Source organism: Nyctibius grandis, chromosome 4, assembly GCF_013368605.1.
Source record: "Nyctibius grandis isolate bNycGra1 chromosome 4, bNycGra1.pri, whole genome shotgun sequence".
NCBI classification, from domain to species: Eukaryota; Metazoa; Chordata; class Aves; order Nyctibiiformes; family Nyctibiidae; genus Nyctibius; species Nyctibius grandis.
Window position 1 is genome coordinate 60,064,713 of NC_090661.1, and position 17,389 is coordinate 60,082,101.

At 44.6% G+C, this 17,389-nt stretch overlaps 1 protein-coding gene across 5 annotated transcripts in view; it reads left to right on the forward strand.

Annotated features, from left to right (window-relative positions):
- EVL (Enah/Vasp-like) overlaps positions 1 to 17,126 on the forward strand; it is a 166,171-nt gene extending 149,045 nt beyond the window's left edge. For 2 of the 5 annotated variants that reach the window (XM_068398707.1, XM_068398705.1), the window contains exons 5-14: positions 527 to 588; positions 4,704 to 4,933; positions 5,976 to 6,097; positions 8,926 to 8,986; positions 11,036 to 11,102; positions 12,430 to 12,496; positions 12,592 to 12,654; positions 14,968 to 15,034; positions 15,412 to 15,469; positions 16,517 to 17,126. In XM_068398707.1, coding sequence (XP_068254808.1) covers positions 527 to 588; positions 4,704 to 4,933; positions 5,976 to 6,097; positions 8,926 to 8,986; positions 11,036 to 11,102; positions 12,430 to 12,496; positions 12,592 to 12,654; positions 14,968 to 15,034; positions 15,412 to 15,469; positions 16,517 to 16,554 — 835 coding nt within the window. In that variant the 3' untranslated portion in view covers positions 16,555 to 17,126. The remainder of the gene's footprint in view (positions 1 to 526; positions 589 to 4,703; positions 4,934 to 5,975; positions 6,098 to 8,925; positions 8,987 to 11,035; positions 11,103 to 12,429; positions 12,497 to 12,591; positions 12,655 to 14,967; positions 15,035 to 15,411; positions 15,470 to 16,516) is intronic. The other 3 variants (XM_068398709.1, XM_068398708.1, XM_068398710.1) reach the window with 3 other exon arrangements.
- Positions 17,127 to 17,389: the final 263 nt, after the last annotated feature.

The following is a 17,389-nucleotide window of genomic DNA, read 5'->3' on the forward strand; positions in this document are numbered from 1 at the left end:
CCCGTGCCAGCAAAGGGCTTGGCTCTGCAGCTGGGCTGAACAGTTTTTGTACAGTCTGCACCTAAACGCAGATCAAGCTTAGGTGTATTTTCATTCTAACCACAAGTCCTTTGGGCTCCTGACCAATAAAAGACTCAGGACTGTGTCATTTTATGCGAGACTCCTTACTCTTTCCTTGCAATGCTCGTGCACTTCAGGTTAACAACACCCGTGGTTGCTGGGCTCTCCTGGGCCTTGGGCACTGGGCCCATTGAGGAGTTATCTTAAATGGATCAACCAGCCCTTGCAGTGTCTGGCAGGTGCAGGGCAATGTCCTGGTTACACTTCCCCAACGTGTGCCATGGCACCGCTGAGGCCAGGGCAAGCGAAATCAAACCCACCTCCATCTCATGGGATCATCATTTCTGTGAGGGACTGGCTCACACCACCCAAGACATACAGCTTGAGTGCTTCTCAGTGTATGAAGCTTTTACTCAAAATTATAAAGAATACATAATGACCGAGGGTTTTTTCATTGCTGTTTTAGACAAGTGATGGAGCAACAGCAACAGCGCCAGGAATCTCTGGAAAGAAGAACCTCTACCACAGGCACGTATCAGACCAAGCAGATATAGTCTCTTCCTACTTGTTTCCTCTAGCTGTAGTTGCATTTTGTGTGGTGCTATACAAGAGCTAGACTGCTAAAAGTGGTTATAGTTATGATTAGATTTTAAATCATTTTCAGCTAGAGACTTACGTGCATTTGGGCATGGTTGTGTTGTTTCACAGAGGCTGAGGTCCAGGGCATGCAGACGGAGATAGACAGGTTTTGTGCTTGGCAAAACTTGTACAGCTGAGGGGGATTTTTAGGCGTACCAAGGGGGCCTGACCATGCTTCTTCCACATCCACAAGGAGAGCAGGTAGCACAGCCACCGCAAGAGTGATCCCATGTTTCCAGGGGATGTCAGCACAAAGGGCTGGATGTGCTGGATGTTCCAGGTCAGGCACTGCCCATCACTGCAGCACAAATTACAGCGCAGAGGAAAATATAGCTTGACGTGATCATCAGTGGAGATTTTGTGGTCACAAAGTCTTCTGTGAGCTTAATGGAAAAAATATATATATTTAATGAGCTCACAAAAATCTTCTCTAGCATATTAAGTTGCACTAAACTGAGAGAAGAGATGACAGGAATAGCTTATAACTACAAAGCATGGCTTTGCCTCTCTGAAAGAAGGCAGAGCAAGTGAGCCAAGGTGGCCATCTTGTGTTTGGGCTTTTGTTTTGGGGAAGTTTTTTCAGTTAATCTGGCCACATAAGTGAAATGTTTTTCCTCAGCTGTTACAACTCTTTAGTTTTTGACTTGAAACCAGCTCAAACATACACACATACCTTAGTCAGCGACAGAAGTTGCTGGACCCTGTTTCAGCAGAGGTTACTGTGTGCTATTCTGCATAGGGAACATCATAGCCAAAAGCCTACCTTGGCATCTGCAAGGAGTGAGACATGGCTCCTGGGGGCTTCTGGCTGTTCCCTCCCTGGCTACGAGGTGGCCACTGCTGTGTTCAGCTTGTCCCTTGCAGCTGCCCCTGGTGCAAGGGTGATGCTTGTGATCCTGACTCAGATTCACATGCGGCTTGGAGGAGCCGCACTGGCACTGGAGCACACAGTCCGACCCATGCTGCCAGGGTCCTGCTCCGCACAGCCCTCCGGTTCTGCTGAGGGTTGGAAACCCCCGAGCCGGTGCCTGCACCATCTCCTCTTTGCTTTGAGTTTCTGTTTGCATTTACTTTGCGGTTCCTTTTTCTCTGTTCTGCTTTGCCTTGGTTTCGTTCCTTGCCGCATACCCATCTTACTCTTTTCATTTGTCTTTTCTGTTCTAGTTTCCACCCTTCAGATAAGCATGTGCTCTCCCCCCTCTCAGCCCTGGTCTCCTCCCACCTGCAGTAACTGTAGAGCTCCTGCCTCTGCTGCTGTGCCCCTGCCACCACCTCATGCCAGCACTGACTCTTTGGCACCCGCTGCCCCCGTGCCCACTAGTCAGTCCTCTTTCAGATCCCTGTGGAGAGCCAGAGAGCCCTCACAGCTCCTGCACAGGCACTCGGCCTCTGAGCTGCCAACAGCCCCAGGTTACTCCCCTCCAGCCTGCCCAAACCACAGGACCATAACACCAGGCATCAGGCGAACCTCGCTGTCTCCACCACCTCCTCACCCATCCAGCTTTCCCTTTGCCTCTCGCCTGCCTCTCAGGCGCTCTTCTCTTTCCTGCTCTCCTCGGTCTTCTGCTTCCTCCACCACAAGTGCATCACCTCTGCAGAGGGGTGACGTGCTGCAGTCACGTGGTCCCACCATCCTGCCTGTGATTCCTGTCCCACCTGACAGGTTCAGGGGACCCACAGATAAAGCAGGCCAGGAGACCTCAGCAAATGTACCTCTGAATGGCCATGCTGAAGAACAAATTGCTTTAGGCCCCTCTGGGACCCAGGTGAAAAGCACGGACGGGTCCTTCTTTCCACACGTAGGAGCTGCACCCTCCTCCCCGCTGCCCACCACTGCCAGCCTCCCCGGCTCGTGTGGCCAGGCTCCCTCCCCATCCTCCCATCCATCATCTCGTCCTCCACAGCAGTGGTATCAGCCCATGTCACGCTGTCTTCCATTGCCTCCCCCTTACGCTGCCATGTCTGAGGTGGCTATGCCCAGGAGGACCCCTCCTTACATGACTTCATCAGCCATTGCCCACTTGAGTAAGTACTGATTTTGAATGAGTTGTGACCTGTATAAAGCCTTAGCTTTCAGCTATTTAAAAAGCCCCATTTGCACTGCCCATGTCTGCTGGAAAAAGGGCTGAGAGACCCAAGGCTACTCCTGCTGTACGTGATTTCTGAAACCAAGGTGGAAAGGTATTGCAGAAGCACTCAGGACTGGTCCAGTGACCGTCTGAGCTAAAACCAAGACAAAAAGCAAGAATTACAGGACTAGGGCCCTGTAGCTGGGTTGTTGCAATGCATATTCTCACTATATTACCCCAGAAGGAGATTTTTATCATTCAGCAGAGTCAAATTGCATTGGCAACAAGCTTTGTACAAAACCTATATTCAGCTGGTCCAAACGTAGCAGATGGGCTCTTCTGGAGCTGGAGCCAGGTCTGTGGTAGACTTCTTGTCTGTGTAGCAATATTGGTAGAGGTTGTGATTTTTATGCTTTTTCCTAAGAGGTATTTCTGTTACCAGCAGAAGATATAACATAGATTTTGTTATAGTTACCCAGATTTTCCTGTGCTTGTGTAATTTATTTCATTCTAGAAACTCTCTTCCTGGTATAAACTGCATTTATAGTTGAGGGCTTGTCACTATAACTATTCCAGCAAACCTTTTTCATTGCAGGCAGATCAAGAGCTTAGGTCTGCCACTTCGCATGTGGTCTTGATTTCTAGTGCTCGTCTAAAGCCTGCAGAGTTAGATCAGTTACAAGTAATGCCTATTTGCAATTCAGATCATACATTTTGTGACTTGGATCCATTCCTGTTTATAACCACATATAACGCTTAAATGATGTGCCTTGAAAAGGAAGAAAACGGAGACATTTCCTTTCACTTTCTGCTAAAAATATTACTGCAACCACTGGAGGCTCAGTCCTTCAGCTGATATAAGTCCTTGAAATCCACTTAGTTCAATAAAGTTATTTTAAACTCACATCAGTCCATTATTTTGACTCAGTCCAGTTTTTGCCTCAGGCTGGCCTCTAATTAGGTGGGTGGAGTTTTGCAATTACAATTAACTGTACCCACAATGAATTACTAGCTATTATGTTCATGAACCAAAGAGGGCTTGAAACGTTTAAAGTATTTCTAATAGCAGCTATGGTTCATTTCAAGAATGGAATTGGGAGCGTGAAATAATGGCAGAAGTAACCACAGAAATAAGGCAGTGTTGTAAGAAAACCTAGATAGAAGAAAACCAGGCTGCTAATGTTAAATACAGTTTCCAAATGTTCCTCAGTCAAAACCTGCCTGTTTTTCAAAATAACACTTACAAACAATTGAACCTGTGATTATGTATCAAGAGCAGCCTGTTCTGAGGGAACGTAATGTGGGCAAATACCCTCAGGGAGGTGGATTAGTTGAACTGACCTATTACAGGCAAGCAAAACACTGCAATGGAGTTACCCACCATCAGTCCCTCCAACAGGCTGCTGCTTTGAGGAGCTTTGCTGAACCTTGGAGTGCTTGGAGCTGGACTCTCCCCCCATTATTTTGCAAGACCGGCTGAGGCCCCACACTTTGCATTCAACAGAAAGGAGGACATGTTGCTGTAGCTCACAATCCTGGTGAAAAGCTGATGTTACAGAAGTCCAGGGAGTTTACTGATATGGTTTATTATCTCCATGTAGAAAGCTATGAGAGGAGCAGAAGAAGGTGTCGCTTATGAATTGGGAAGTGTTGTCTGTCTTTTGGTTTCGGCACGGAATAAAACACTAGCCCAGCCAGGGAGAAGAGGAGGGAGAAGGCTAGTTTATCAGTGACAGGGTCTCGCAGGAGGACACAACTGTAGCTGATTGACCATTGATGCATCCACCATTTTCCGTTCTTCTGTGTGCTTAGTGCTTCCTCGCATTGCTCACTCATCGTGCAGTCAGGTCATGGCTTTGGGAGTGGGAACGTGACCTTGCGTATGGGCTGGAGGAGACCACGCTTCACGTCTAATTCGTATTCTCTGCATTTCAGGCCCAGCACTTCCACCTGGTCATCCCAGTGGTGCTGCTGTGATCCCCGCTTCGTCTGGGGGGCCCCCACCTCCACCACCCCCTCCAGTCCCTCCGCCACCCATGGGAGCTGCGCCCCCCCCGCCACCCCCTCTGCCGGCAGGCATTGGCCAAGGGCCTGGCACTGAAGATGGGTCAGTGTCAGGGCTCGCAGCGGCTCTGGCTGGTGCCAAACTAAGGAGAGTTCAACGGGTAAGGAGGTGGCGCTGGGACTCCCTGATGGGCTCTTCTTCTCTGTGGGAAAGCCTGGTGCAGCTTGGTGTAATGGTCTGCAAATCCATCATGAAAGATGGTAAAACATGCTTCAGCTGACCATTAGGTGAACTTTAAAATGTGAGTTTGTAGTGCAAATAATGCTGAGCAGGACACGTTTGGTAGAATTTCTGCTCTTCGGAAAATAATAATTAGCAAATGGCTGCAAGTTCTCATGTTGCCAGGATTTCATTACTTCTGCAGAGTCCACCATTGTACTATCTGTTAGTGTTTTCAGTCATTTTAAGTGGTTAAAACTGCACCATGCTTACAAAAACCAGTGCAGACTGCTGAGGCCTCACGTCAACAGGTGTCCACCTAGGTAAGAGTTGCATAACCATGCATAAAAATAATCATAGAATCATAGAATGGTTTGGGTTGGAAGGGACCTTAAAGATCATCTAGTTCCAACCCCCCTGCCACAGGCAGGGACACCTTTCCCCTAGACCAGGTTGCTCAAACCCCATCCAGCCTGGCCTTAAACACTGCCAGGGAGGGGGCAGCCACAGCTTGTCTGGGCAACCTGTGCCAGTGTCTCACCACCCTCACAGGGAAGAATTTCTTCCTAATATGTAATCTAAATCTACCCTCTTGCAGTTTAAAACCATTCCCCCTCATCCTATCACTACATGCCCTTGTAAAAAGTCCCTCTCCAGCTTTCCTGTAGGCCCCCTTCAGGTACTGGAAGGATGCCATTAGGTCTCCCCGGAACCTTCTCTTCGCCAGGCTGAACAGTCATGAATAATCATGAACAAACAGCGCTGTGGGTTGTTTCATCATTTGCCCATATATCTGCCTCACCCAGGTCATTCCTGGATTTACTAAGGTCCATGTGGGTCTTCTTCCCAAGGCAGAACACATCCTATCTCTGATTTGGGCTGTAATTGTGGTTGCTGTTCCTAATAATTAGAAAAACTAATCATTAAGGGTGTGGTTGTAAATGAAACTTTTCATTAATTCCAATGTTGATTTCTGTCTTAAGCCAGAAGATGGTTCAGGAGGATCCAGCCCCAGTGGGGTCTCTAAGAGTGATGCCAATCGAACAAGTAGCGGAGGAGGTGGAGGAGGACTAATGGAAGAAATGAATAAATTACTGGCAAAAAGGTTTGTACTTAGACTTCAAGTAAGTGCTAGCATGAGCTCTGCAGCAAATTGTGGGACAAGATGCTGTCATTTTTGGTTAGCAATGGGTCACTTTGGTGCTTCTTTCCAATTTGGCAGCTCCTGCATAGATGTTAGTCACCATCATCGCCTGGCCTTTGATGTGAAAGAGTAGGTGTTGCAGCAATGATACTGGGCAGAGTTTAGCTGCTGTAGCAAATCCTGCAGTGTCGTAACCTTCAAAGATGATGTCCTGGTCATTTCAGAAGGAATTCTGAACATGGACTGTGGATGCAGTCCTTTGGAAAGCATTAAATAAATACATAACACTAAAAAGTTACCAGCATTGTAAAATACCAAATAGACAATTTTCTCTCTTTTCAGAATTAATATAGTTTAATAGCTTTTAATAGTTATTTACTGGCTCAACTTTTATTTTGTGCTGCTACATATCAAGAATGACCTTGCTGAACTGGAAGACATCTGTAAGCAAAGTAAGGTTTGGAGACTAGATGCTGAGGTAACTAGCTCTGTTCAAGCAAGCAAGCTAAATGGACACCTCATATGCTTGGATAGAGAAATCCTAAAAATTTCTGTGGTTCTAGTATAAAATGTACCCAAGTTTGTCTTTCAGCAGTGGGATCTGGTGTTTTCAAGTATTCAGGGCCAAATGCCCTCGGTATCTTAACAAAAGCACCTGCACTGCCGTGAGCATCATGCTGCCTCTGCTCTGAAAATAACTGAGCTGCAAATCCTTTCCCAGGGAGTTGACAGCAACAGAATTATCTCCTAAATTTTAGTTCACAAAGCTATGGAAGTCATTGGAAATACACAAGTGTCAGTCAAGGGTGCAAGAAAGGAAAGAACCTGGCACAGTGTTTCATGTTGCTTTTACTGAGCTGGTAGCCAGGAGGTAAAAAAATGTTTGTTAAACTGAGCATGTTCAATACGGAAATTGCTGAGTGATGAGCAGGGGATCTGAAGGGCCCTTTTCTGAGCAGAAAATGACATGCTCAGAAACAGGGAATGTGTCTAATGATGGAGAATTAACAGAGAAAAGTGCTTCTGAGAGCTCAGGTGGTATAAAATACCTCTCTCTAGATTTAGTGGCCCCCATGAGAGCAACCCTTTGCTTCAGGACTGAAGTGCAAGCACAATAATGAACTATCTCACAAACCACTATCATTTCTAGCCCAGTTAAGTTTTTTGCAAGACATAAATCTAACAGGTCTCTCACCCTGGCAAGTATTTCCCTTGCTCAGGTTCATAACCATTATAACATTTTTCGTCAGAAATATCAACTAAATATTATAGAAAGACTAAAAATTATTACTGATCTAATAAAATTATTCATGCAGTTGAATATCTGGAAATAATTCCCACAGAGCAATGTGTCCTATAAACACATGCATATGCTTTGCTTCTCTTTTTTTTTTTGTCAAATTTACATCAAATCCTCCTATTTGTGTATCCAGTGAGGCTTTTCTTTTGCCAATGATATGAAAAAAAATCCTTTGACAAACTTGTGGCAGTGTTTTGAAACTCAGAAGCCTTTCTAAGTGCCATTTAGGATTTTTTTTTCTGTGAGATCAATTTTGTCCATCTCAGAGTCAAGACTGAATGAAAAACCTATCACACTGGTATTTAAAAAAAATCTGCTAAGGGTAGTGTTTGCAGGTGGATGAGGATAAGGATCATTACAACCAAAATCCATGTGGAGACTAGAGCTGCAGTTTCCCTAACTACTTAAAATGGCTAATTGGATGTGTAGAGAACCAGACTGTTTAGACCCTAAGTATGGCTTGAAAATAAAGAATTTGTTTGGGTTTTTTTTAGTTCAGCCAGTGTGGCTTAACACCCAAGAAGTTTTACCATACATTCTTCAAAGATAAACAACCAACATCTTTGTTTACTCTCATGTCCCATTGCACCAGTGGGTGGATTGCAGCTCTTTGCCACTTGCTTCTCAGGGAGTTCTGCCTCGCCTTGGGAAGCAGGACAGAGTGAGGGTCTCAGATCCTCACTCAGCTTCTGCAGGCACCAACACCACTGCCAGTCCTGGGACTGCAGGGCTCAGGAGCTCTGCTGTCTTTGAATTGGATTTGAGACCATAATAAGCTCCTGTCACTCACCAAAGGCACTTGAAAACCCAGGCTGGTGCACTCATGTTTCCTGACTCCTGGTCTCCAGCCAGAGCTCTCCCATCCTGGAGGGAGCAGGGGTCTTGGCTGAGCAGAAATGGTGCCCTCTCTTTCCCAATAAGGATGGACCTGGGTTGAAGGGCTTTTCTGACTGTGTTCCCATCACATGGGAGCACTGCCACAGCCCTTTCTCTGGGAGGGAACGGGGATGAGGGGATATAGGACAGGTGATAAAACGATATGGGAGCTGCCCAAGAAAATAGTGTCATCACTGCAGTACCCACCTGAGGGGCTTGGCTTGGTCCTCAGAAACCCTTGTGGGGTTTGTGTGTAGGACACAGGAGCCACCACTTCCTGAGCCCTAGAGAGAAGCCGTCCCTTTCTCACCCAGTTTCATACCCAGCTGTGCTTCCTTCCTCTGCTTTGACACATTTCCTTATGCTCAGCACCCTGCGTTCCTCTGTTAAACACTGCCTCAAAATATCGCCCCTCTCCCTGAGTCGTATTGCCGAGGTCTGGATTTCTGACCTCCACCCCAATCCTACGCAACTAAACACAGCCAGCCTTTGTTGCGTTCCCTAGGATGAACTAAAATAATAACTCCTACCAGAACCTGAATCAGCCTTCCCATGTGGAGGATGTGTTTCTAGAGGGTTGACTGTGTGTCCTATCTCATGTTCCTTTGCAAAGGAGGAAAGCAGCGTCGCAGTCAGACAAGCCAGCTGACAAAAAGGAAGAGGAAAGCCAAAATGTAAGTGAAAGACTCCTCGCTGTTGTGATCTTGCAAATATGCTAATGTGCTGCCTTGTAAGCCAAAGGTCTGTGCTCGTTCACTGTGTGTGGCAGGCAATGACAAGCAGTGCTGATCCAGGAACAGATTTGCACATTCTGTCAAAAGCTAAATGTAACTGCTTCCACCTTTCCTGGGAATTGCCACCTTATCCATAGGTGAGGTATTGTCCAAACCAGGCTAATAGGCACTTTCTCATGGTCGGATCCGAGTGTTGTAGGGTACGGTAGATTCTTGCCTCTTAAGAAGATGCCTTGAACCTTCTGGCAAGTCAACTTGAGATCAAGTCCATGTTTCTTATTTTAAATTTGCCGCTTCAGCTGAGCTAAAGTGGATCATCAGCCATGTGGTGTAACTTTGGATTGCTGTCCTCCATGGAAAGCAAGAATCAGCTCACTTTGGACCCCAGAGTGCACAGGAAGCATGTCTGTGAGTGGCGGGGGTAAGGGGAAACAGTATATTAACCACTAGACCATTCAAAAAGTATGTGTTCATGGTACTTAGACTAAAATGAGATAGAATTTGGACAACTTTAGGGAACTTTGGTTCATTTCTATTTTAACTGTTCTGTCTGCATGTTGTCCACAAAAGCAATTAAACAAGACTTTTGATTGGACTTAGTCTTTAAAGTGAATTTGATGCAGCAATTTTGAGTTCAACATGCAGATTGAAACACTTTTTTTTACCTGCTGAACTGATACAGCATGGAAGATCATTCCAGTTTCAGGAGAGGCCAGGATTTACGCTGTCCCTTCCCATGTGGTGCTTTTCTGGGCTGCTGCTCGTACAGCATTCCTGTTGCTAACCTATACCATTGTGAAGGCTCTGTGCCATGGCTGCAAGTTCATAAAGCATCATGTGTGCCTCATATCACCTTTACAGAGATACTCCCTCCAAAGACAAGGTAACAGCTAGCTGCTCCGCAGGAACGCCATTCAGAAAATGCAGGTCTCACCCCAGTCTGAAAGGTTTGTAGCAAGAGCAGCAATAAGCACTTGCAGTGTCTAAGGAGAAAAGCAGCTATTTTTTGCATGTTCCTCGAGGGATGCTTCAAGCGTGGAATTTGCCTATTGAACCCTTGATGCTTCTATGTAACCATTACTCTTAATCTTGCCCCAAAGCTAGTTTTGAACCATACACTCAGAGATGAAAGGCATCATTTAGCTTCTAACTAGGCTGAAGCCTTTGCTATCTTTCTGCCCCTTGGTCTCTCTCCTTGAAGCTCTGCATTAGTTTATAGCCCAAATCAAACTTTTCGATAGCACCAAACTGTTTAGAAAGGTGTTTTAGAGAGTATCTCTTTGATGTGTATATCTTGAGTACACTTTGTGGTGGGGGTATCTTCTGTCAAACTGGGTGCAATTTTGCTTTATAATGCACAATTAATGTTTTGCCTGAGTGTGTTTTGAGGGCTGCTAAATAATATCGACATATCAAATATATGGGTTAATGATCTGTCACACATAAATCCCAGAAAAAAAAAAAAAAGAGTCCAAATCTGTGATGTTGTGTTCAGTCCTCTACTTAGGAGAAGTATTAATTGATTTAGTTACATTCTGTTAGTACCTGGACTACCCTCACTGATACCAGTGGCTGTCCTGGGCTAAAAGGCTGGCATCTGACCTAATGTTCCTTCAGGTGGCTCAGTTTCCACATCACAGAGAGTTTCTCAATTTAGGAAACGGATGGTTTATATTTAGACATCAGCAGCCAGCACTTTAGAGTGGTAATTCAGCCTGGTTTGGTATACGGGGATGAGAGTGATTCACTGGAATCATGAAAAGGTGTCAGTGTTAGCAAAAAATAAAAAGGATGTATTTTGCCATGCTAAAAGGAGAGAAAGGTTAAAGTTTAAATGGACTTGAGGGATACCTTGGCAGCAGTGCCTGTTGGACATGCTTGGAGGAAGCTTGCTTTTGTACCACCTGTGCTGCAGCTGGTCTCCAGAGTAGAAGAGGATTCTGAGCTTCATCTCCAGGATTAAGTAATGTCCTGTTTTTCTCTTTGTAGGATGATGCTAGCACCTCTCCTTCACCCAGTACACGAGGTCCCACCCAGCAGCAGCAAAATTCATCAGGTATTAAACTGAACTACTAGAGGTTTAGTTGTCTTCTTAATCTAGTCTTCTCTGCCACCTCTAGACGCTGGGTGCATCGTCCTACTTCTGAGTGCAGCAGCAGTAACTAACGGAAAAATTCCCAGATACTTGTTGTTTTAAAAACTGTACTCAGCAAGAAATGGTGATTTTATATGCTTCACAGCCAATTTATTTAAAGGGTCCAGACATGTAGCTGAGGATCTGCATCTTCAATATTGTGCACCTGAATCTTCTAAGAGAAAAAAGCTATATTGTTTTACTTTTGGTAGTGTAGCTGTCCTGGTTTATACAGTTGGGATTTGAGTCTCAAACTGTTATCCTTCCTAAACCTAGTAGCTTGTTGCAGTAAGCCTGATCCTTAGAGTTACTAAGTGAAATTAAGGAGCCCCCAAATTATGTTTTTCCTCTGATGAGTTGAAATAACTGTATCTGAGTAGATAAGCTGCAAGCCAGTCAGATTCATCCTTGTGTCAGCCTCAGCTTTCATACATGCTAAAAGAAATCTCTCCCAAGGGAATGAGTGTTTAACCATTTCAGCTTCCTTTTGGAACAAAGCCATGATTTGTATGTTTTGCAAGAGAAAGGGAAGAAGCCAGGAGAAAGGTGCACGTAAATGAGGAACATGATCTAGAGATTTCCTGGGAGTGCCCATAATTCTTTTAAAGAGCTTTGTAGGACCTCACAGAGGAGCAAACCATTGTGTATAAAGCTTTGTGTTATTCAAGTCTCTGAAACAGTTAACTTTATTTTAGACTATTTGCATAGGAGGATATTGGGACGATAGTGTTTTCAGTAACAAGGGTTATGTAGTGCAGCTTTTGGGAAAGTTCTGTGAGTTAGAAATGTAGACAACATTAAATAGATTCTCTGTGGAGATTTGCATAGTGGGGGTCTCACTGCCTGTTTTAGATACACCCACATTTTCTGCCAACGATGCAGACAAAAAAACAAAGACTTTTAAACTTAAAATGTAAATAAATATTGTACTGAATAAAATAAGCCTTGCAGCAATTAGCCTGTGATTATGTTAGAAGTGATTTATGCTTATCCTCCTACTCTTCCAGCTCCATGTCTTTTTAGTATCGTTTAAGTATCCAGTCCCTAATTAAAGGGATCACTAAGCAGATTTTTGCCAATGCTTCCTCTATAATGTAGACAACTGCACTCATTCAGCAATCCTCCTTTCCTGGATCTGTGTCACTCATCCTCACTGAATGAAAGCAGCTGTGTAAGACAATCAACTTCAGGATTTTTTTCTCATTAGAGAAAAAATAATAAACAGTAACTTTTCATTTTGATTTTCCAGACTCTGGGAAGAAGCCATGGGAAAGAAGCAATTCTGTTGAAAAGCCTGTATCTTCATTACTTTCTAGGTGAGCTGCCCAGGCGGCTGACTAGCAGTTGGGATGGCCATGCTGTCCCCGTGGAACATGCACAACTCATGTCTCATTTCATTCCATTGCTGTAGAAATCCATCAGTGGTGAAGAGCTGTGAAGCTAAGAGCCCCACACAATCCCACGTGTCTTCTAGGTACTGGCTAACAGCCTGGCTTCTTAAACATCTTGGCTTGTCCTTTGGCTAATAATAATCCCATCATTCAGCGCCGATATTCGTCTTCTGTCACATCTTTTACTCATTCTCTTAAAATCTGCTTTGTCTGTTGCTGCACAAACTGTGAAGGTGGAGTGTGTTGTGTCAAAAGCTTGTCCCATGGAAACAGCCCCCTGCTCAGGTGGGCATGGGCATCACAGACATTAATCACACTTAAGCAAGCGCTTAAAGCATCTGTGCTTGTGAATCAGAGGCATGGGCTTGGCAGCGCACTGTGCCATGTAGAAGGCAGGTTTTGGAGCATCTTTTTACAGCAGGTTCAGGATGACCCTGCCAATAGGAGAAGTTTTCATTGTCCAACCTCTGCAGAAATTCAAAAGCAAAGGCAGAAATGATCTGAAGAGCCTTGCAGCTGGGAGAAGGAAAGTTGTTCCTCCATCCATGCAACTGCAGTGGGTGCATGAGAAAGGAGAGCAAAGCTTGGTGCAGTAAGTTAATAACATCGAGCTGTAAAAAGGCCCAACCACAGACAGGGCATTCAGAAATATGGAGTACAAAAGCTGGCAGGTGTCAAAAGCCAAGAAGCCTGAAGTAGGACTCCAGAAGTCCTGTCAGTCAGAACAGCCAAGCTGCAGGATCACCACCCATGTTCTTACCCACAGAGACTGAGATAAAATTTGGTGTTGGACAGCTAAAGAGAGACTTCCTTCCAGTGCTGGTCCAGGACTACCCAGTGTTACTGCAGCACTGGACATTGGGATGGATGGATAAGCTGAATAAGGAGGTAGAAAACACACTTACATGTGTTTAGCATTTACTGAAAAGAGATGTCCCTTATTTTACACTGTTACCTATACAACAGTGCTGATTGATAGTCTGCAGAAAGTTGCCAATGGCAACTATCTGCACGTACTTGCTGCTGTCTAAAAGATGCTGGAACATGCCCTGCCCAAACATTCAGAGGGATGCGCCAGTGTTACTAGAGCACAATATAATCTCCTAAAACGAAGAGGACACGTTGGTTCTAGGAAGTATGTGAGAGTTTCCAATAGATATAGAAAGACCATTCCTTCTCCTTGCAAATGGGAATGAAACATGGGCTATTTAAAGCAGCCATCAAGTTTTCACCAGCTGTCTTCTGTAATGCCATTCCATCCTGGGAGGAGGCGGAGTTCAGGGGAAAAAAAATCCTTTCCTAGTTTAACACCTGGAGTAGTGCTCACTCTTTGCTTGCTCGAATGACTTCTGTGGGGGAAGCGGGGCAGGTTTCAAAAGCTCTCTGCAGTGACTCTTTCCTTTTCTGTTCAGTTTGATGGCATTTGTATGTCTTAACTCCCAGCTTAGCTGTGAGATGGTAGGAGACATGTTAAGATTTTCCTGAGAAAGGGTTGCAAGACCAAGCATACCCTCAGGAGCAGCAGAATCTCTGCCAGCCCCCCGTTTGGGCCCAGAGATGATGGCAAAGTTATTTGAAGCCTTTTCTACGAATTATGTAGCATGGTTAATTTTTGAAATGTTTTAGAGTTACTGATTAAAAGAGAAAGTCAAGCAGCTTCTGCTTCCTTAATTTATTTTATCAGCCATCATCAGAGTTCAGCCCACTGACTAATACCTTCCTGGAAGACAAGTAACACTCGAGTATATTAGCCATTAAGGGCAGATTGGTTTTGTTTCTGGGCCAAGAAAAAGTGCCTGTGCTACACAGTGCTATAAACAAGCTCCACTTGACTCAGTCAGGCTTTCCAAGGAAAGGATTACTGGGTTATTTATTTTCCCTATAGTATTTTTCTAACCTGTATTCTACTATTACTTTAGCACCCGGTTAAAGTCTAGGTGGCCACGACAGGGTTGCTGTACAGAAACCAGACTGTGAGAGAAAACCAGACATCTAGCTTGCAAATTGCAAATGCCATAATAAAATACACTGTTAAACAAGCTTTATCCCCTGAAGACATCTTAAGCATTTTCTAGTCTGAAATCACTGAGACTCCCAACACATACAAAAAAAAAAAAGAGTAAATTAAGTTTCAGTGCAGTCTTTGCATTCTCTCTAGTATGTCTGCGATAGGAGAAAGCAGCATCTTTGAGGGTCAGGCTGTGCAAACAGGAGCAGTGCGCTCTCCGTCTGCCAAACTCTCCTGAGCGTCACAAGAGGGAGCCTCCGGCCCAGTGCTCGAACACGGGTGCTCCTGCTCTGGGGTGGATTTTATCCACACCATCAGGTGGGTGTAGCTTAGAATGCATTGCAAGGAACTGAATGGCTTTTTTTGTCCTCTTCTTCCATTTCTCAAGGATGAAGCCAGTGAGCAGCAGCAATGACGTGGCTATGGATGCCTTAGATTTTGATCGAATGAAACAGGTGAGTGAAAAGGTCTTTTGCACTTACAAGATTTGACAAGCTACCCATTTTCCCCCATGCATGCGCTGTACAAGCAAAACAGCTGTTCAGTCTTCTGATTTCCTCTATAACTAGGTGCTTAGAGAAGGGCTAGCTGGTGAGCAGCAAGAGAGCACAATCTCACTGCTATTTGATCAAGATGTCTGTACAGAAACGTGCAAATAAATATGCCAGCATCTTCTGCGTCCTTGGCCTGGGAGTGCAGACATAGCTGTTAGTAGTGCTAGGCTCTGATGGTCAGCGGAGGCGGGGGACAAGCACAACCATGTTAAACTTGCATTTTCTTCCACCGGTTAGAAGGAAATTCTGAGCAGCTGACTTGTGTTTTGTCTCATCAGGAAATATTGGAGGAAGTTGTAAGAGAGTTACACAAAGTGAAAGAGGAGATAATTGATGGTAAGAAAGAGAAAAATTATTATTTTTCTCACCTTTATGACTAATTTCCTGTAGATAAGATGATAGGAACTGCAGAGAGTTCCCTGGTGTTTTCAGACTTCTCTGAGCAGCTCTAATTTACATACGCATTTGAAGAACAAGCATCTACCTTATGAGCTCTGATCATGACATTGTGTTTACATCCTTTATGCTGTTGATGAGCACTTTCACTCCCAACCTGTGAGAAATTCACTGGCCACTGTTTCTCACAGGTGGGAGCTGAGAAAGGGCCTGCCTGTAGCCCATGACATGTCAATTTATCACAATTAGGGAGCGTGAAATCACTTGTAACTAGCTGGCCACACAGGTCCGGGATGAGGAGGGGACAAAGGTACCAAACTGAAAATCCTTCCCGAGCATCTCCTGTAGGCTTCCTGTGCTTGAAGAGCTATTTCAGACCTTCACTCGATTACAGCTTTCCAAATAGCCATGTATTTTTATAATTCATTGAAAAGTACAACAGCTGTACTAAATGTATCGGTACTTTTTTATAAATTGCTCTGAAATATACAACTAGATGTATTTTTCAGGACCATTATTGAAATGCACAGCAAAATACCTATTTGAATCCTGCATTAGGGCATATGAAGATGCATGTCCACATCCTGCACCCCCCATCTTAGATTCACACAGAAGGGGAAAAAGAGACTGTAAAACAGCTAAAATCCATTCCCTGTCCCCTTGCCCTAGACCTGTGTGCTCACAAAACCTTGGGGCAGTTTGCAGTTGAGGAGACCCTCGCCCATACGCTACCGTCCCAGCAGCTTGGCCCTCAGAACCTCCCTAGTTCATTCCAGTGCAAAATAAGACATTCACTTAAACCACAGATGCGACTTCTTAAACCAGTACTGCAGTTTGCAAGCCAACAGCTGACTGCTTACCCTTACTCATCCTTTTACCCTCCACTCATCCTTTTATGAGCGTGTACTTTCTGCAACCTCTATACTTAGCATTTTCCATCACACTGAGTATAACATTATGCATTAACTTTTTGGTTTGGTTTTCTAGCCATACGGCAGGAGTTGAGTAGAATCAGTACAACATAATGATTGCAAAGCCTTTGGACGGTACTAAGAATGCTAGGAAGAATGGATCATTTCTAAGTGTACCAAGGTCACGCAAGATGGTGAGAGAGGACACCGGCACTGTCTTTGTTCTTATACCCTTTTTATTAGCAGACTCAGCACACTTTGAAGCTTGCTGCTGCCTTGGATTTGCTTCATTTTAAAAGTCTTAATCTAAAGAATATTAAATTTTAAATTTCTGGATTTTTTTAGATTTCATCTGACACTGCACATTGGATTTGTCAGCCTTTTTTGTATTTTGTATTTGCTTATTTAAATGTATTACCTTTCTTTTTAGTAGTAGATAAGAACACACGTGAACCATTTGCTTTTGATAGATGACTTCAAAGTAATTTTACTAGTAGTCTGCAATGTAAATGAAGATCCTTTGCCAACAGAAACGTATTGTGGCATCACCAGAAGAAACAGAGACATGTTAGTTGTCAGCCAACAAGTTCTTTGTCTCAGAGTTATCACAATATAAAAAAAATGGTACGTCAGTGCATCACAGTATCTGTGTTCATATTGGTAATAAACTGTTTATTGTCCACATGGCCCTGCCTTTCTTTGTTTCCTTTGTCCCTTGAGCTCCCGCACTTTTACGTCACTTGGGTTGACAGCAAGAGGAAGGTGAGGGAGACTCACCGTGGGGTGGCACCTCTGTCCACCCAGTACCGCAGAGCGCGAGGAGAAAGCTCTGCAAGGAGAAAGCCTGAGCGTCTTATGGCGGGTGCAATGGCAACAGCCCTGCCTTCTTTTACAGGGAGACGTGGCTCTCACCTGCCTGCCCTCCTTGCATCGCCGGCTGAGCACCACC